General features: G+C 38.0%; 1 protein-coding gene across 5 annotated transcripts in view; it reads left to right on the top strand.

Annotated features, from left to right (window-relative positions):
- ADAM22 (ADAM metallopeptidase domain 22) overlaps positions 1-20,872 on the top strand; it is a 73,192-nt gene that overhangs the window by 30,439 nt on the left and 21,881 nt on the right. Inside the window, exons 11-25 of one of the 5 annotated variants that reach the window (XM_063150880.1) lie at positions 589-640; positions 2,572-2,671; positions 5,384-5,455; positions 5,895-5,987; positions 8,398-8,478; positions 8,702-8,752; positions 9,013-9,076; positions 9,595-9,700; positions 10,769-10,885; positions 11,559-11,727; positions 12,705-12,813; positions 13,658-13,748; positions 14,866-14,883; positions 17,760-17,954; positions 20,761-20,861. In XM_063150880.1, coding sequence (XP_063006950.1) covers positions 589-640; positions 2,572-2,671; positions 5,384-5,455; positions 5,895-5,987; positions 8,398-8,478; positions 8,702-8,752; positions 9,013-9,076; positions 9,595-9,700; positions 10,769-10,885; positions 11,559-11,727; positions 12,705-12,813; positions 13,658-13,748; positions 14,866-14,883; positions 17,760-17,954; positions 20,761-20,861 — 1,419 coding nt within the window. The remainder of the gene's footprint in view (positions 1-588; positions 641-2,571; positions 2,672-5,383; positions 5,456-5,894; positions 5,988-8,397; positions 8,479-8,701; positions 8,753-9,012; positions 9,077-9,594; positions 9,701-10,768; positions 10,886-11,558; positions 11,728-12,704; positions 12,814-13,657; positions 13,749-14,865; positions 14,884-17,759; positions 17,955-20,760; positions 20,862-20,872) is intronic. The other 4 variants (XM_063150870.1, XM_063150859.1, XM_063150892.1 and 1 more) reach the window with 4 other exon arrangements.

Consider the following 20,872-nt stretch of genomic DNA (forward strand, 5'->3'; position numbering starts at 1 on the left):
GGGGAAGGAAGGCAGGTGGGGAAGGGAGGGAGAGCAGAGGAAAAAGCTGATAGTTCCTGCTGTACTACCTTGTGTTCATTGATCATTCCATGCTTTTTTTTTGGTCTGAAATATTGTTTGGGATTTTCCAAGGAAAGATTTTCAAAATCACATTACAATAGTCAAAGAAGAGAACTAAAAAAAAAAAAAATTAGAAAAGTAAAATTATTCTTTTTTAATAATTCTGAAAATTTTGGAAATGAGTATCATCCCACAGGAGATGAGAAAGCTGACTCATGATTTGCAAGTGCAGTGGGCTAACCCTGCAGTTTCCTTTCATATTTCCTTTCAGAGAAGGAAAGAAAATCAGGACATATTTTCAAAGCTCAGGATTGCACAGAATCATGTAGAGTTTTAAAAAAAATTTGGCAAGGTGCACTGATACACTTAAACTAAGGTGTGCAATAAACCAGCAAATTATGCTTTCCAGCTTGTCTGGAAATATGAAATGGAATTGAGTACAGTGAGCTTTTTATGATAAGAATTGTATTACTTTGGACTCACAAGACTTTAGATGTAACTTTTTATTTTATCTTTTGTTTTTGTCAGGTGAATGTAAGTGTGAGGACATGTGGTCTGGATGCATAATGGGAGATATGGGGTAAGACATTTCGCTGGAGAAAAGTCATGTTTTTCATACAGTGGCATAAAGGAAAGGTGTGAAAAATTTTCTCTTTTGTGGTTCATCAGAATATTTTTGACGACTCAGTTTTCAGAAAGTAAAGTATTAAGTACATCCTATACAGAGACACCTTCAAAGAAATGTGGGAATAAGTGAGTTCATGAGAAGGGCACGTGAGAGTTTTTGGCGAATGCTGATTTAACTTGGAAAGGACAAGGCTCAACAGCCAAGTCAGGTCATTGCAGAGAAGCAGAAGCAGGCATAGCTTATTTTCTCATGCAAGATTGCTATTGAGTTGTAGAAACAATGACACACCCTAATTCTTGAAATCCTGTAATCAAATTTCTGAGGCATGCCTCATTTTCAGTGTTTTTGTTGGAATCTTTCATCTATCTCTATCATTTTTTATCACACAGTTTGTGTGATATTGTTAGAAAAACTGCCCCCATTGGAGGCTGAGTATGTTCATACCCATGTGTAGTGTCACTGGGGAGATTTGAACATAATGACTGGTGAATCAGCAAATTTTTGCTGGTGGATGAAATTTGATGCTTTCTGAAGTGTATTCAGACACTAACACTTTTTATTACAGGCCTGTCTTTTATCATGCATATGAATTGCATTTTAGTCTAGTTTTAGATATGAATTACATTGTATTCTAGTTTGAGATATAGACAGGGCTCAGATTGTAATTAATTCCAAATGGATCCACAAATTTTCACAATAGTTTTGTGGTCAGAAAAATTTTGAGCAAAGAAGTATGTCTCATTCAAGCCTCTTTAAAAGTGTGAATGTGTGCCCTTTTCACCTTAGAATACCTGAAAACACATCTGGTAGGATTTTTCTGATTTTTGGAAAATTAAAAAGCCAGTCTGAGAGGTGTTTTTTGATTCTTATAAAAGTTATAAATTCCCATGTTAGGACCTTTAAATTCTTTATCTGAAATTCAAACCTTTCACATAATTTGGTACATGAAAAAGCCTTGTATTTACCTAGCTTATTGCTGAACTTCAGTGAAATCCACAGCCTCTGTAGTGTTTAGACCAAATTCATGACCAAATTCAATTCATTAGAGATGGAAAAAAGCCAGTTATGTTCTGGAAGGTATCTCTCCCAGTAGTGCAGGATAGCACTTTGGCTAATATTTTTATATCCAGTGCTGAGCTGATAGAAGAGGAAAGCCCTTGAGACTCCAAAGTCTCCTTGAAGCATAAGTACTTTCATGACTATGGACCTGAATATAAAGATCACTGCAGTTGCCTTGGGAAAAGTAATTTCCCTGTGAAAATGATCCATGCAAAGATTCTGTGCATCACATTGTTTTTAGGTGGGGCACAGGGCCTCGGGGGCACTCTGTACTCAATTGAAATTTACTGAGTGGGACGCATGACACAGAGGGAAGCTGAAATGTTAGGTGGTGTTTGCTAGAAGCATGTTTAAAATGGCATAACTCTATTATATAAAAAATTCTGTGAGCCAGGGGAACCATTTCCTCCTAGAGAGAAGCAAACTATAATCTGTCTTTTACTCCTGCAGTTTGTATGGGAGGAAATAAATGTATTTCTGAGATCAGGCCTGTTAGTGGAACAAGTCACGCTTGTGTGAACTACATGCTGGAATCAGATTTGTGCTGTTTGACACCTAAAAACTTAGTGAAATATTCTAGACTTCTCACATTCCATGAGTGTTGTGTTATTGTTGAAATTTCCTTATTATTTACTGGAAGGATTTTCAAATAGAAAGAAATAGAATAGTCAAACAGACTTAGAAGCAGATAGTCACTCTGATTCTGATCAGCATTGTTTTCATTCTCTTTCTGAAGTATAACATTATATTTCTTCTGTTTCAAAAAAAGAAATTACAGTGTAAAAAGCACGAGAGAAAGTAATCCTTCTACCTTATTTTGTTAGGTACTATCTTCCAAGCAAGTTCTCCGAGTGTGATATTGAAGAGTATCATGAATTTTTAAACAATGGAGGTGGAGCCTGCCTTTTCAATAAACCAACCAAAGTAAGCATTACATTAATGTTTAATATTATTTCTATTCTATTGCTAATTTTGATGAAATCAAGAAGAATGAAAATTATAATGTTGGAAAAAACCCCTTTTGTTTTGATAGTTCTGGTTCTCTCTATTCTGGTAACATATGGGTGTAAGTAGATTATTTTAGTTCATAGTAGTTTAGAAATTACTTTTAAATAAATTTCTAATAAATTGGTTTCATGTCCAGTAGAGTACCAACAGTCTCTGATCAAGAATTATCCCTCACACAATTTATTCTGAATATTGTGAATGCAATAAAATTTTGTATTTACAACAGGTCTGCAATGCAGGATTTGCAGCAGTGTTCCACTATATTACTGCTCCATTTACTGAAGCAGGTGTTAAAATGTAAAGCAAGCAGGATAATTATTTTGACTCTTTTCTATATATAATTAATGTTAACCTGTATTTAATGGCTGTCTTTCAACAAGCAAAGGAAAAGAGGTTAAGGCAGAAAGACAGTCCAATGGGGAAAAAAGACTTAGCTGGTAACTGAAGTGGTCACAGATGTAAAAGAGAAGAAAGTTCAATTCAGGAGTGATGCATGTTCCTTCTCGTGAACGTGAGAAAAACCACATCTTCTGACAACCACAGAATTTCCATAAAACTTAAAGAAAGAAAAACATCAAATCTGGACAAGCTGAGCCTGCTTATCTGTTAAAAGTCTCTTTTGATGAAAGAGTATATTATTAAAAGTGGAGAGAAAACACTGTAACTCATTAATAAGAGATAAAATTTCTTATTTAAAATGTACCTGAGTTTTAGAAGTTTGCTTTTTTCCATCCCATTAAAGGTGGAGAAATACTGGTGGATGTATTTACTTGCTGAGTGTATTGTTTATCTTGGTTTTATTTTAGTGATTGTGTTCATTTACACATCTGTCAGTTGGAAACAACCCCAATTACTCTCCTTTCAATTTAGTTTGGCAGCACTTTAGGTTTGGTTTTTTTTGGATGGCATGCAGAAATGTGAGTTAGATGTGGAGCCAGGGTGATTTAGCTCCTTTTATGCATTGTGGTTTGAGTTGGTTTAAAGGTTTTGTCAATGGATGTCTGTCTAATTAACAATGCTGTCAAAGATGTGTTTCCTAGCAAGGGTGGTTAGACTCAAACTTGTTTTTGTTTTTCAAGCATTATGAGATAAAGGAAAGCTAATGTGACAAGGTGCAGTGTTTGGCAGTGCTCTGCTCTTAGATCAGCTATAATCACATCAAAAATTACATCAATGGCTGCTGGAGCAGGTTGAACATATGCTCTTTTCAAATGAATGGATGAATGATATGACTTTGGGGAAGGGTTATCCAATTTGCTTTTAATGTTTGGGTTTTTTCCTTCAGTTTCATTTTTAGCTGTCCCTATGCACTGCAGCAAATTGGCCCAATATTTCAAGGCAGAATTCTCTGTCTCTGCTGTCTCTTTGTCTCGGTTGTGCAGCACACTGAGACATATTGAAGAAGTTAAGCTGTCTGGAAAAATACATAGGAAACAAGCAGTTTTAACAACTCTTTAATAATTCTAAAAGCTTGCATACATTTTATGTTACCTTCTACATATGCATTTCATGCTGCAGTCAAATTTCCATTTCAATAGGGCATGTAATAATAACACATCAGCCTGTGCCAGGCTGTGGTTGGTGGCACAGTGAAGTTGGTGGGGTGATGCTCCATCCTGTGGGCTCCAGACAGAAAGGCAGCCGCCAGTGAGAAATGCTCTACACCATGTACGATGCTGTGCTTGTGCAGATGGCTCAGAAGCAGAGTGATTTTTGGAATGGTCCCAGTTTAATTGGAGAACTCGAGGGCTGAGCTGCAAAATTTTAGTCTGGTGACACACTTAAATGCCTTCTCATTTATGTAATAAAAGCTGCTATTATGTTTTCTTATGTCCAAAGGAAAAAATATTTTGTTTTAGAAGAACTACCTTTAAAGGTTTTAGGAAGACAGAAAAAATTAAACTGGAAAGAACAGAATATCAGTGTCCCTTAGAAGAGGTTATGGCATACAAATATAAAGATTTTGATCTTTTAAGTTACAGTCCACTGGGAAGGCTGAAAGGGAGAAAGCCTCATCAGGAATACTCCCTGTGCACATCTGCTTGTGTGTAATACATACTTACAGAAAACTGGGAAAAGTTCCCAACTGTGGTAGAGGAAAATGGAAAATGGAAAGAAAAATCCAACTGCAACAAAAACTGACAAAGAAACCAAGCATCTCTCCTTCCCAAGCATTTCTGAGCCACATAAAAGGACTACTTTTTATGGCTACTACTTCTGAACTTACAGTGGAGGCTTTAACCTTTCAGCCCTTGTCACTTGAACTCCAGAACAACAGCAATTGCAACTGTTATGAAGATAATGAAATTGTCATATCCTTATTTTTTTTCCCCCTATATTGTCATATCTTTTGTTTTTCATTGTAACTTCTGCTCAAATTGAATTTACTGTTGAGTGACACCTATGCACAGAAGATACCATGTGACTTGGCAGCATTGCTGTATTAATTTTCAGGAGTGTTCATTCTCTGTATGCTTCACTTGTGTCACTCTGTGTCTCCCTGATTCATGGAAACTATTTCAGTTAATCCATTTAAAGTGCTAGCTTAAAAACCATGTTGCACAGAGCAAATATGACAGTGATTCCTATAAAAGAGACATGCCCTTTGATTTCTGAATTTCCATGCAGCTTCTGGATCCTCCAGAATGTGGCAATGGCTTTGTGGAAGATGGAGAGGAATGTGACTGTGGGACAATAGCGGTAAGTGCAACATACTTTAAATTAGCAACAAGATTTGTCTGAGAGTTGGCACTGCACATTGCTGCTGTGAATGGTAAGTGGAGGAAGACAAGCAGGGTGAAGGTCCAAGGATTCATATGCCCAAGGATTCATAGTAATAGCTGGCTGTGCAGAATCAAGCCTTCAAAGGCATGAAAGAAAGCATTTTCCTAGATGGAAACACTCTTCAGTGCTAAGATGTTAGTATTTAATGGCAATATGAAGTTAGAAAAATTATTTTCTATCTTGCACACAAGCATCAGTTTCATGCTCCACAAGTACATGCCTTTTTCTGCCTCTAGGAACCTGAAAGAATGAATGAATGAAAATCCATTCAGATAGCATGCTAAGATGAGGAGCATTAAGAGCTTGGGGTTCATGTCCTCTCCATGTATTCTGTTCTGTGTGTGTGTGTTCCCAGGAGTGTGCCAGTGAAGGAGGAGAGTGCTGCAATACTTGCACCCTGACCGCGGGCTCCCAGTGCAGCAACGGGCTCTGCTGCCGCAAGTGCCGGGTAAGGACAGTGACCCTCACAGCCTGCTGGGCATGCATCCTGGTGGATGCAGGCAATACAGCGCATGTATTTTCCCTTGCAGACCTTGTGATTACTCTTTTGAAAGCTTACCTTTTAAAACTGGCTGAAATCTGATTTTTCTGAGGCTGTACTCTATCTTTTAAGCTTTTGGGGCAGGGACAGTCATCAAATGCAGAAGTAAATTGAATCCTTCCAGTTTCAGACAAGTTTGAATCAGGTTGAAGTTCTATGAGATCTTATTAGATTAGACATCCTCACTTAAGGGATAAATGAACCATAAAGGTTTTGTTAGATGTCCTTGTTTTTTCAGTGTGAGGGTGGTGAGGCGCTGGAACAAGTTGCCTATAGAGAAGCTGTGGGTGCCCCATCCCTGAGGCCAGGTTGGATGGGTCTTTGAGCAAGTGGAAGGTGTTCCTGCCTAGGGGCAGTGGTGCTGGAGCTAGATGATCTTTAAGTTCCTTCACAACCCCAACCATTCTGTCACTCCGTGAACATGCGCATCCTTATCCAGGTGACACTCCCAATGCCATATGTGTTGCTCTGGGTTTGCCCCATGAAACTGAATGGGAAAATCATACCACAGAGTGTCTGAGGGAAGGATGGAGTAAAAACACAAAAGCACAGCCAGCAGAATTACTCAGAAGGGTTTTCCTAAAAGACACCTGAATTCAGTTTCAGTTTGGTCTGCCTGTGTCTCCTTATGTTTGGACTGACTGAAATCCCATTGAGTAAAGGGAATCAAGCCCGGTGTAAACTCCAAGTTATTCTTCTTGATACATCAGTAAATAGTAAAAGGAAGTTTAACCAGATCGTGGCTGTAAGGGAGCCCTGTTAAGTGTGACTTCAAATGGTTGTTTGTATTCATTTAGTAATAAAGATAATTAGTATTAATGTAGTTAAAACTGTGGTGTACTATGTGTGGTATTTTTATCTTTGTCTCTGCACATTTGAGGGTTTCATTCCCTTAGGAGGATCATTAATAATAGCTGCGGATCACATTCTTGACTTTGTGCTCATCCTAATGTTAAAAAAAGAAAAAGCACATATTATGCTGGAACAGATCACATTTCCCTAAGCACATTCCCTTTTTAAATGTAATAATAATAAAAAAAAATTAGCAGATTGCCAGTGTGGGTGAATTTTGCTCAAGAATCCAAGTCACATAGGCACCATATTAAAGACTATCAGAACAAAACAAAGCTTTTGTATACCTACCTTATTTTTTTGCAAAAGAGAGAAGGGTTTATCTCCCTTCAGAGTGGCAAGGGTGAGTGAATGAACAGAAAAGTAGAATTTTACTACTGTGTTTATCAGGACAACTCAAAAGACTATATAATAGCTCCGAAACTTGGGGTTACCTTCCCCTGTAACATCCTGCCTGAAAGCAGGAGTGAAGGAGGGGTTGCAAGCAATACATGGTGATTATACATCCCAGAATCCTGTAGTGTCTCTGACAACATTTGTGCTGTTCACACCAGCTTGGAGATAACAGATGTCCCCTGAAAAATGTATGTGCGTGCAGATCTCAAAAAAAAAAAAAAAAAAATCAAAAAAAATCACGAGCCTGCAAAATGCACTGTGTATCAAAGTCTTAAGAAAACTCTGAGGAAAAATAAGGATTCTGTAATATGTCCATACCAGAAACACTAACAATTGCCTAAATGAGATGTCTTCCTTCTTTTCCAGGTCCTGAGACGTAGCACATAATTCTTTAGCCAAAATGTCTATATTTGGTCACTGGTACACTTTTCATTGTTAAATATCCAGTCCCTTAGAAAAGAGTGTCAAACTGTACAGAATTCAGTACATTTATTAATAGTTTCTGTTCTGCAACAACAATGGGGGATTAAAATAACCTAAGTGTTTGTATGTAGAGGTCTGCAGTGTTCTTCATCCCTAGAGAGAAGATCAGGATGACTTCTTCTGTTCTTTACAGAAAAGCAATATAGTCACAAAAAGACACAGTGACCTGGTTTAGGGCATTTAGATTTGGGAGAGAACTTCCAAAGGGGTTCCTCTAGAGAGCAGATCCCAGCTGCTTTGGGAAAAATACTTCCTTGGAGAAAAGTGGAAAAATGAGTGATGCTGCCAGCCACTGCATTATTGGTTTGGACACCCCCAGGGCTCCTCTGTCCCAGGAAAGACCTCTCCTGCTCAGCCCCACAATCCGTGCCCTTGGGAGGGGGTCCCTCAGAGAGTGGCACCACTTGCACCCGTAAATGGCTTGAGTGGTGCAGCATACACACCAGGGAAAGGAGACTCTTCCCACTTCAGTCAGCACGTGACTATTTTCCATTTTTTATTTTAGATAAAACTGTAAGGAAGCATTGCATTTAAGGCAAGGTATGGAGAAACCAAGACACTAATTTTCTGTGCTTTTTTCCCCCAGTTTGAACCTAAAGGAGTTTTGTGTCGAGAAGCAGTGAATGATTGTGATATTGCAGAGAACTGCACAGGAAATTCCAGCCAGGTGATTTTTGTGTCTTCTATTAATGAAACAAAAAAGCCCCACCTGTAATCTCAAAATCACTATGAATGTTTTGTATAGTATGGTGCATAAAAATTGTGTTTAATCTGTTGATGTTTAAAAAACCAGAATGATACTGAAATGGTTTTTCATATTAATTTTGTTGTATACTTTGCTTTCATGCTTGTCTGATCTATGATCTATTACTTGTTTTCTCTTTCTATAGTGTTCTCCTAATATCCATAAAATGGATGGATATTCGTGTGATAACAGACAGGTAATTAGGACTTCAGTTTGTTTTACATTCTTTCTGCTGTTGTAGATTGCTTTTTATGGATTTTGTTTTAGGATCTTTGGAAGTCACCTGGGACAGTTCTGCTAAGATGACTTTTAGATGTTTTTAATGAAAAGAAGATAGAATCACATATTCTTTGCCCCAATATAAAGCGTGTGACTAATCTTGGCATTATAGAAATACATATTTTAGAAAATCAAGTAATTTGAAATATTTTCTGTATTTTTTTTCTTTCTTTCTAGGGTATTTGCTTTGGAGGAAGATGTAAAACCAGGGACCGACAATGTAAATATATCTGGGGTGAAAGTAAGTGAATGTTTCTGTTTCTAAGTTGGTTGTCATGCATGTGACTTGAAAGACTATCTTAGCTAAGAAAAATTATGGAAGGGACATACTGAGAACCATTGAAAACATCTAGAACACTATGTCTCTCCCTTTCTTTCCCCTGTCCTTTTGTCTTTCCATCCTTGTTTCCAGCTCTTTCTCTAGTGTTGGTTAACTTACTGGTGACTGAAAACTGAAACTTTAGTTCTCATTAATAACCATCTAGGAAGCCTGTACTCATGTTCATTAGTTTATTTCAGTGGGGACATTTTTCATGAATAAATTCTCATCAATCTGAAAAATTTTTAACAAAAGTCCTGTGGTAGCATCATAAAACTTTTAATCAAGAAGAGCACTGTGCAGAGTTTCATGGGCCAGCTGCCCATGGTGTGTCAGTTCACAAACTGGGAAGCTCTGCTTGCTTTGATTGTGTATCCCCATTTCTCAGGACATGGCTTTTCAAAGTCATCATCTTAGAAGAGATTTGTTTCTATTTTTAGAAGTGACGGCTGCTGACAGGTACTGCTACGAGAAGCTGAATATTGAGGGGACTGAGAAAGGAAACTGTGGAAGAGACAAGGACTCTTGGGTACAGTGCAATAAACAGTAAGTTGATCCATTTAGAAAGCTAATTGAATGAGGTTTGTACCCCTGATCCAGTTCTTTAGCTGGCATGAAGAGACTCAAAAAGCCTCTCTACGGATCAGATTTTTGGCCTTCTTCTGCAGACCTTTGTGCAAGAAGTCCTGGAGGGAGTAGGGTGCCAAGAAGAGATGATCCCTGACAAGAGAGCACCATCTGAGCTTGGGAGAGCTTGGACCAAAAGTGTTCCTAGTACTCAGTGAGGGTTAGCACTGCAGAGGAGAGCAGCCTTTGGTTTCACATCTTGGTGCAGTGTTCACTTTTTATGCTGTGCCATGGCATTGCTATATTTTCTTCACTTTTCATGGTATTGTAACTTTCCAAGTATGCTCCTGCAAGTCACTGCCTAAAGCATTATTTCACATTCTGAATATATGCAGTTGATTATTTCTGCAATTTCTGGACCTTTCACCTGTCCTTATCAAACTGTTTTTTAAAATTTCTCCATTTTGTCCATGACATTTGATTTCTAGTCCTGCCTACAGGTGAACTATTGTTCTTTCCCACTTTTTAAACTCTGGTAACCTTATTTCTGTTCCATTACAAATTCATAAGTAAAAAATTTTCGGTAATATGGGAAATGTCAGACCCTTCTATTCTGTCAGTGCAAAAGTCTCCACACATGAGTAGTGAAGTCCCTTCAGCAGTTTAATTCAACTTGGTGTCTATAGTTCCCCTACATATGTGTCCTATGAGAGTGTATTATAGAACCAGTATCTACTGTTGCTTCTCTATGGACCGGTTACTTTATCTTAATAGATCATTAAATCAATTTGATGTGGTTTGTTCTTGACAGCTCTTTGCTTGTTATTACTCAGGGGATGTTTGATAATGTGGTATAAAAACAGAGTTTTCCAAATCTATCTTACAAGGGAAGAATTTTCTTTGGAAATAGCATCATTTATGGGAGTTACTGTCAGTGGGAGAAAATCAAGGAATAACACATAGGTTACCAAACAAGTGGTCATATTTTTGATTGTCCATTGTCATTGAATTTTTTTTTATGAGTGTCTGTTTATTCTTTCAATGCAGGGATGTGCTTTGTGGATACCTTCTGTGCTCCAATATATCCAGTGTGCCCAGACTTGGAGAACTTGATGGTGAAATCACAACATCAATCTTGCACTATGGAAAAGTCTACAATTGCAGGTAATTGGAAATCCTGAAAACAGAACAAATAATATCCATCTTGCACAGAAAAGCAGCTTTCTCATTCTTAAATGGAGAAAAACTGTTTCCATTGTTTTTTTTCCTGTTAACACATAACCATTATTTCAGTTCAACCTTTGTTAAGCTTCAGAAAATTAACTGCCTGTGGGGCAGTTTTGCAGTCCCCTCAATAGTTAATTTTGCCTTTAGAGAGGTAATGCTCTTCTCAGGCCCTGTGATTATACATTCTTTAATATTTGCCAAGTACTTCACGTACCCAGAATACTTAGACTTATGCCTGCGCTGCCAAAGTTAACTGGTAGCCTAATTCATTGCTATATTGTAGCTGAATTCTAATTATAGATGTGGTATATTTTGATAGCTTCACACAACTGTAAGACGAAATGACGTCTTAACAAGTAAATTGAGTTTTGTCTAACTCAAGCTGTTTCACAGGTAAAATGGTCCTTGTGTTCATGATTTCATGTTTGATGTAGATACACTGATTAGGTTTGTTTCAGGCCCAGTGAGGTCACTGAGCCAACATTTACTCTTACCTGCTCCTGGGCATTGTGCAGCACAGAAACGCAGGCAGCAGCCCTGGGCCCAGTTCCTCAAGCAGCCCCATCTAACCACAGCACAAGTTTCCAAGGTTCTCTTGACTGTCTTGCAGTGGTGGCCATGTGAAGCTCGATGAGGACACGGACCTGGGCTATGTGGAGAACGGGACGCCGTGTGGGCCGGACATGGTGTGCCTGGACCATCGCTGCCTCCCCACCGAGGCCTTCAACTTCAGCACCTGCCCGGGCACCACCGACAGCCAGATTTGTTCAGGACATGGGGTAGGTTCTTGCACTCTTCAATGCTTTTTGCTGCTTTTTCTGAGTACCTGGCCTTGTGTAGTCTACTGGCTGGGCCTTTCAGGAAGGTCAGTGTGACTCTAGACGTCGTAAAACTGCAGAACTTTTTGAAAGTGAAAAGGGAAGGAGGCACATAACTAAATATAATGCATTCCAGTCCAGACATCTTAAACAATGAGTCTTAGTTAGTATGTATTAGTTTTACAGAGTTTTATCAATCAATGTTTTTGCTCACTTTTGCTAACTTGATTGATATTTCCTCAGGGAATGTGCTGGAGAATAAATACAAAGGTTTTATGAACTGAGAAACTTGGGTCTCTGTTCTTCCAGAGACTTGTTCTTTTTAATTCCCTCTTTATTACATAAATAGCCAAGAAGATTCATAAAGTTGTTGATGATGTTGTATTTTGTGGGCTGAGAGCTCCTTTACTCTGGAAAAGAGGGCAGAGAGCTGGCTCTTGGCAGTTTCTCTGCTCGGTGTGCAGTCTGTGGCTTTGCCGTGGCCCTGGAGAGCCCCCTTGTCCCTCACACAGTTTGACACAGTGTCCAGGGCCCTGTGACTGAGCTGAGATCAGGGAAGTTGTTCTCTCATAATGTCTTTTGTCTTGTATACTGGATTAAAACTTCCTTATTTATCTGAAATAATGCACTTCATCATATTTTGAAAAAAAAAAGTCATTAAGTCAGTCTCCTAAAGCAATTATAAATGCTTCTATTAAATATAGATATGTTAAAGTCTGTACTGAATAAGCACTACGTCTATTTATATAAAACATAATAGCATATTTAATTCATTTATACCTAACATAAATTAAAAATTGCTATATATTAAAAATTATTTTGCAAAATTTTGTGAGCAGTAAAATTAGGGCTTTATCACTGTACCTATATTTGAGGTATTAATTACGGGAATGGATGAATAATCTGATTTTTTTTCTGAGCTACACTTTTGACTGCAGGTTTGTAGCAATGAAATAAAATGCGTCTGTGACCGATTTTGGGGAGGAGATGACTGCAGTGCTCATATCAAAGATGATCTATTTTTTGATAAGGATGCCATCAATAAAGGTATGTTGTTGTAATTTTTACTAGCTATTGAAAATGCTTGGATTTGAAGAAAGTTCATTAAGCAAAACTAGATCTCCTACTCTTTCAGCTAGTACACAACATGCTGCAGAATCAGGAGCCTCATTCCCCTCTCTCCTCCCACAGCAGAAGCACTGTAAAGTATAAAAAAGTTTGTAAATGAAGCCTCAGCCAGTGCATCTTTGAGAACTGGTATCAATGGGTCCAGTTCCACCATACTTGTCCCAATCATCTGGGTGGCCTTAAGCATAGTGATAAGATTAGACAAACAAAAGGTTACTGGGACATTCCACATCTAGATGTAGTGTAGTCAGGTAATGCCTGACTTACACTTTTGGAGTGGAAGTTTTTATTCTGCTTTATTCTTGGGTACAAAAGAAAGATATATTGTAGAAAAATGAGCTTGTAAATGCTGGTCATTAGAAATTCTTGTGGGGGAACATCTTCCAGAATCCTTCATTTGATTAATTTATTCAGCTGTGGAAGGGATCTGAACAAAACCAAACAAGTAGTCACTTTTATTCCATGGATTTGTTAGGGCAGGTTGTAAGGATGTAATCTACAGCAGTTTAATATTGATAATACTGTTTTGGGATACCTGGCATAGGTTTCCTGTGTAACAAGCATTCAGTTAGTGGAAACAGACACAGAAGTCAAAGCTTGATTTACAGATGATCTTTATATGTCCATGCTATGCTTCAGGAACATATCACAATCAGCCTAGTGAAAGTTGTTCAAGCTGATTTTTGAAACATGATGCATTCACTGGTTTTGTGTATTTTTCTCCTAAAACCATGTATATTTTTCGTCTTTCTTGTGTTTCCAGGCGTGGTTAGCACAAATATAATAATAGGGGCTATTGCTGGCACCATTTTAGTGTTGGCTCTCGTTTTAGGAATAACTGCTTGGGGTTACAAGTAAGTATATTTTGTTCTTCTTTATAGAATTTCAAAATATGTGTATTTCATGTGATAGCTGATTATGTTATGAAAAGACCAATTCAAAAAATCTAAAAAATCCAAATTCAACGATATTTATACAGTAACATGTTTATTGTATTAACATTTTTCAAGCAATTCTTACATTTGTATGTGGTTTTAGAGAGCTTGATCCAAATTTGAAATTTATTTCTCATTTAGTAATTTCTTTTCTTTTTTTTAGATGATCAGATTATGATTTTACTGTATGTGACAAAGGAAATGCAGGAGTATGATCTGATTAAATTATAAATGTTTCCTCATGATGAAGTAAATATAGCAATATTAGCTCTCAGTCAGTCAGCAAAGCATTCAACCACAGCCTTCATTAAATAGATAATTATTTTTAGTTGGGCTTAACCTGAAATTAATTCAAGCACAGTTTTTGGTAGGAAAGATCTGCAATTTGCAAATAAGGCTCAAGTTCTCTCCTGGTGTAGAGATGTCAGTGCTCACTGAGAGGCAAAATGGATTATATTAGCCTGATTAGTCTTTTTTAGTTTTAATTCTTTTGCGAATTTCGTATAAAGCCAGAGGGATTTATGTCTTTTGCTTGTAGTAAAAAAGATTCAAGGTACTGAGTTTATCATCTGTGTTTGGATGAAACTGTCTCTTGAAGTCATTTGTGTCTAGGTCCTTGTTGTGCTTGGAGGGCAGGGCAGGCTGAGCTGCAGGCAGTGCTGTGGCTGGGGCACAGCCCCAGTGGTTTGGCATAAAAAGCACAGCTCCTGCTGGTTTGCCAGACTGAGGTAGGCTGAGGGCAGCTCAGAAATACTTAAGGAAAGAAGCATTTGGAATAAAAACTATGAAGATGAGGATAGTAGAAAAGTAGGCTATGCTGTCTTGGTATATCACCCTCAGCTTCTGGCAGTTTATTCTGATGTAGTATATTTGTAAATATGCTTATTTCAGGAGTGATTTTGTAGAAATATTTTGAGCAAAATTTTCATTCTGTAGACAGTGCTTTTCTTTTTACATTTTTTTGGTCTTACTGACCATGTGTACCTGCATACTAAAAACTCATTCTTCTTCCTTTCTCTTCTGTTTATATGGAAAGAAACTACAGAAGACAGAGGTATGTGATAAAAGTAGTGGAATGTATCTTAGAAGTCTCTGAAAATAGCTTTTCTTCTCTTTCACTCATTTACATGCTACAAAGAAAATATTGAGATGGGTTATCATATTTTAGAGTGATATATGAAATCAGAATTCTATAATGCATTGCTTGAAATCCTGATTTCACTGGACTCAGTAGCAACACCAATGTTTTTTATACTTCTGCAATAGACTGTTTTATTTAGGAAAACAGGAGAATATTTCCAATAAGAGACACTGAAAATCAGCTATTAGAGACGAAAGTATTCTTGGGAGGCTAAGATCTGAATAATTAATATTAACATGATGTTCAGGAGCCTTTTGAGACAAATTAATTCCTGGAGCTGCTTTGCAGTTAAAAATACAATGCAATTAAATTGCTGTATGGACAAAGAGCCCATTCTTTCCTGTCACCCTGTTCAATTGATTCATAGCTAAAGCACAGTACTGGCTTCAGCACAGGGCTGAGCTTTCAGCATTTCAAGCTTGTGGCCAAAAATAAACCATTTTCCTAGTGACTTATGTTTGGCTCCTGGAAGACCACCTCCCTTTGATCAGGCATCTGCCTGGCAGAGGGGTCTTGTGGGAAGGACTTGGCTCCTTCCTCTCCCAGTCCCCAACAGATAAGAGGATTTCTCAAATTCCCCTGTTTTCTGCCTGTGTCGTTGCCTTCTGGTCCAAGCTGCTGCTTTGTTTGTTGCTGCTACCCGTTGTGCTTGTTCTCCATTTCCCTTTGTGTAGCGCTTTCTCTGCCAGGCTCAAAATATTTATAAATAGTGGACAAGCACTGTCAAGTGCTGGTTGTGTGCTCCAGGGTCAGATAGGCCACAGGTACAGTAACAAGTGCAAGGCAACACTATTGAAGTCAAGCCTTATGCAGGGGCTGGTGGGTAGGGAATGCTACCCAGCTCAAGGAAGGCAGAATTTAAGGGTTTGGTGCTGCTTAGTGGAAGCTGATGTATCTATAAATGGAGACTATCATGGACATCAAGTCATTCTGCTGTGGATGTTTCAGTATTGGCTGAGGACAGAGCAGAAAAATCTTGAAACAGAGTCCACCCCGTTTATGTTTACATTGGAATACTAGAGAATGTAACTTCTTCAGATATCTTCATCTCCAGAAATTACTTTATGGCCAGAGAGCTGTGAGTGTGCAGCCAGTCTGCAGCTGTGTGTGAGAGCACAGGCAGAGTGGGAACGAACATAAGCTGAGGCTTCTGAAGGTAATGGAGGACTCCATCATTTTAAAGATGAGGAAAATATTTAGTAACTAAATCTCCTTCATGCATAAAATGGAGCTCTGTAGGCTGGCTTCTAAATAAAATATTTTTGGAAAAGTACAGGGAGTGTTCCTTAAATGTTATAAACATATCCACCAGATTATCTGGACAGTCCTTAAAAACAAAAAAGAAAAAAATAAAGAAAGATTACTCCTTAAATAAGAATGAATACAAGTCAGTATAATATTTTTGAACATGACATAAGGATTATACTTGGTACTAATAAGCAACTGAAACAAATAAACTGAAAGTGGTAGGTACAGCCAATTAGCAAGGATTCTGCCAGCTGGAATATGTGGCTTTAAAGGGCACAGCTATACATGGGAGAAGTTATATCTGATGGAGTAGCAAGAGAGCAGTTTGCTAGAGGAACCCTGGGGACAGAGCCACCCACACTGAGCCAACTCTGAACACACCCATGTGCCAGCTGAGGAATGGGACAAGAACTGAAACTCCAGAGGTCTTAGAAGATGGAGACTGGAAGTACTGCATTGCACCAATGGTTTATGTGCCATATAGTTGTATACTTTACATACTTCAGAAGCATTAGAAATCCAGATACGGAATGGAGAGGTCCCAGTTTAGGTCTGTAGTTGGACATAATCTGAATATGAATCAACCTGATAAGTGTGCATCTTGATAGGAGCAGACTGTAGCAAAAATATCTTGGAAAGTGTGAGGCTGAATAAATACTGATGCTGGTATTATGAAATAGTCAACTGTCAAAGTAACTACTTGTACTTGGGAGGTTTTTTAAACCCGGTGGAACTATAACTGGAATATTTGCAATGGCAGGTATTCTCTGCTGGCAATGAATTCACCATCTGCAAAAAATTTGCATAACTTGATTAGAACTTTCTAATGCACAGATTGTTTTATCTTTTTTTTTTTTTTTTTTTTTTTTTTTTACCGTAACTGAGCTTCTAGTTCTGGAAAAGGATAAACTATTACATTACTGTTGTGTGTCTTGGCAGATTGAGTCTACTACTGTGGTAATCAGGAGTAGCTGAGGATCTCTGACACTGATGTTAGTTCCCTTACACAAGAATTCAGTTAAAAACCTGGAGGTTTTTATCCTCCTGAAATTTAAACAACTCAACAGGTTGCTACTCTTGAATTCTATCATGATCACAAAAGTTAAATGCATCTACCTCAGAAGGAAAAAACCATTCACTTTTCCTGAGCTCCTCTTTGATGCAGGCCTGTATTCAGCTTAGGCTCTGTACTGGTGCTTTTTGCAGCCAGCATGATGAGCTATTTGAAATGTCTGGACCAGTTATCCAGTGTCTCAAGAATCATTAACTGTTCACTTTGAAAATTGTGATCAGAGTTAATTTTTTCCTTGTTTTTTCTTTCCAAAACCACATAATCCACTCTTCTGCACATAACAGAAGCGTGTGGGACTTTTCTCTCTGATGGTTGAATTATTTATTAATAGCTTTATCGTGTGTGCTTAACAGGTTTTCTCAAGGATTGCTATCCTTGCCTCTTTCTTTTAAAGTAATGTTCATGCATGTTTGTGTGCGTTCTAGTTCCTGTCATATTTTCTGACTCTACAATGTTTATTACACTTCAGACAAATACCCCAGGGAGATTATGTAAAAAAGCCGGGAGAGGCCGACTCTTTTTATAGCGACATGCCTCCTGGAGTCAGCACAAACTCTGCATCTAGTTCTAAGAAGAGGTCTGCTTTTCTGTCGCATTTTCAGATTTCTACCTGTTCCATCACCCATTATTCCATTAGTCAGAACATTTCATTGTTTTGCAGCAGGTTTGACTCTTTCTTCTTTCTTTGTGGAATGTTTGAAATAGCATCCTTTTTGCTTTGATTACTGATTTTTCTCCTGTGTCCTAGTTGCTAATTAGTATGATTAGGCCAGAATAAAAAAATCTTTGCATTGTAAATCAATTTTTGTTTAATAAAGTTTTCATAATATCCCTGCTTAAGAATTGATTTGAAGTAGACTGTAATAATAATTGGTGGCTGAAAAAAAATTAAATAAAACACCAACAACTTTTAAAATCAGTGTCATGTAATCAAAGAAAAGGAGCATTGTCTTTCTTCAATAATAGTTATAAACATAAAATGTTAAATATAAATGTTATTTTTATATCTTTATTTGTCAGTGTCATTAATCCAGTATGTTGACTTAGACTTCTGCTGTCTCATATTAAAGATGATACTGATTGCATTTTATTCACTTACTAGAGTAGTATACTAAATGGTCACCAAGTGTTATCTTAGAAAATAATTCTACAAAGGCTTTCTGCATTTTTCTGCTTGCTGCCATTAGATTAAAGAGAATTAGATTTTGCCCTTGATCAGATTTCACTAATTCCTTTATTGTTCCAGTTGCCTAAAAAATTCAAAATTTAAAAGGGAAGATTCATTTAAAAGCATTGAGAGCCATTTGTAATTGCTAAGATCATGATGCTCACTGTTCCTCTGCAGTTAAGGATTCTTTATATGAAAATGTCTAGCTAGCACTATAAAAGAATTTATGAGAAGTGCTTTGTCCTAGAGGAATTGACAGTCATCAAGTGCTTCACAGGAAAACTGCAATTCTCAATTCTTGTCCCACTTAGCAGCCTACAACTGTGCAGTTATGAATCCATTTTCTTTGCTATTATTTCATTTAAAGTAAAGAGACATGTATGGAAGGGACACATATGTAGTGACATTTGCTATTTTGATATAGCAGCTTGATCTTATATACAACTTCATTCAGTTTGTTAATGAATGATTATGTTATAAGGGAAACTCCAGTAGTGATTACTTAATTATCTCTAATTTTCAAATTCAGCTTTTTGGATGTGTGGGTTGTTTATTTTTTTCAGGAGGCAAGCATTAATCTTAAATGATGCACTGTTTTTGTTAGAGAATATTTTTAAATTTGATTAAAATTTTGAAACAAAGTCTTGGGAAAGCAAGTTTTCATAGCTCTGTCTATCAGGTTTAAATACTAGTTTAAAAAAAAGTTATTTTTAAATACTGTAATTTAATGTGTTTCTTCTTTCATGCAGTATCTGTGTTTCTTTTCATACTTCATTTATTTCATGTGTCTCTCTTTAGTATTTGTTCCAAAAAGCTAATGGTTTCTAAGGTCTGTCTGTACTAGAGAGTTTTGTTGTTCCCACCACCAATTCAGGTATGTTGTGCCACTGTCAAGTCTGGAAAAGTAAGTCTGACAAATATTCCATTAACATTGTGATACAGCTGACATAGTCCTTCCATTTGAATTCCCAGAGTGCTACCTCCTACCTTCCAAGCTGGTTTTGGTTTGCTCTGTGTGCTGGTATGGATGGCATCTCTTGGGAGATGTTAGAGTGGCTGGGCCATCAGCTGCCGGGGCTTCTCCATGCTGGAAAGCACTATGGAATATTAGCTGGTATTCAGAGGATGTTCATGGATTAAGATATAACTTTATGATAACTCTTGCTATTATGAAATAGCAAACATCAAAACCATTATATAGCAAGACATTCCTGAACCTGAAAGTGACCTTGAGGAGGAGGAGGAAGTGTTTGAAAATCTGTCAGTGGATCTGTTGTTTCTCAGACCTTTCATGATGTGATTAAGTTTGAATTAATGAAACCCTGGGCTCACTTCAGTGTGGCTGTGATTAGCCTGAGCTTCTGGAAATTGAAGAGCATCTCTCAGATGCTCCCAAGGAAATCAGAGACTAAAAAATGCAAGTATCCAGACTTAAAAACTACAAAAACAGTTCTTTTAAGCAAGACTTTGTAATGTGTCTATTTTGGATTTTTCAATTTCCTCTTCTCTTTTGGAAACAATTGTAGATCTCGTGGCAAACAGCTGAGCAGCAGCTCTAGTTCAACAAGAGGCAGCCTGTGGCAAAACCCCACATGTTGGACATCACCACATACATCTCTGGCTCTTAAAGGGAGTGCAATAGGAAAGAAAAAACAGTTTGCACCAAGCATCTAGATAAAAAGACTATCTTTGGCTTTGAGTTTAGCATTAGAAGTATATACTGCAGCAATTGGCTGATAAAATATAAACGTTCAAAATTAGCAAAAATGAGGCAGAGTTACCTCTCCCCTGGCACTACCAGCTCTGGGTGGGAGGGAGGATGCCCGTCACAAACTCCTGAGCCCCTGCGACTGCTAGCAGTGGGTTGAGGGAAGCTGTCCTGGCTTTCCTGCAGCAGCATAAGGAGGGAGTGGGCAGCCTGCAGGTGGGATGTGCTTGAATGTGAGATGAAAAAGCCTTGAAATGAGCACAGTAGTAAGGGCATCTTCCATCTAGGAACTGAGGCAGAGCTGCAAATCCAAAGGAAATCTGGTGTGCGCCGCTGTTTGTGCATTCCACAGCAGACGAGTGAGAAAGCAGTGCTGATGCCTGGCTCTTGAATGTGGGCACATGGAGCCACTGCAGGGACAGCTGCAAGGTGTAACTGCAGAGTTTAACCAGAAATCCTGGATGCTCTGCTAGTGCAGACAGACCTTAGGCTGTGTTTTGTCACTGGCCTCGGGAATGTGACCAAACCACTGAGCTAACATTGATGTGAGCCAATACCCTTAACAATAACTGCATCTGAGCCCTCCTATTCCAGGTCAAATGGATTATCTCATTCCTGGAGTGAAAGGATCCCAGACACAAAACATATTTCAGACATTTGTGAAAATGGGAGGCCTAGGAGTAATTCTTGGCAAGGTAAGTGTGAA

The sequence above is a fragment of the Melospiza melodia genome, chromosome 1, assembly GCF_035770615.1.
Source record: "Melospiza melodia melodia isolate bMelMel2 chromosome 1, bMelMel2.pri, whole genome shotgun sequence".
Taxonomy (NCBI): Eukaryota; Metazoa; Chordata; class Aves; order Passeriformes; family Passerellidae; genus Melospiza; species Melospiza melodia.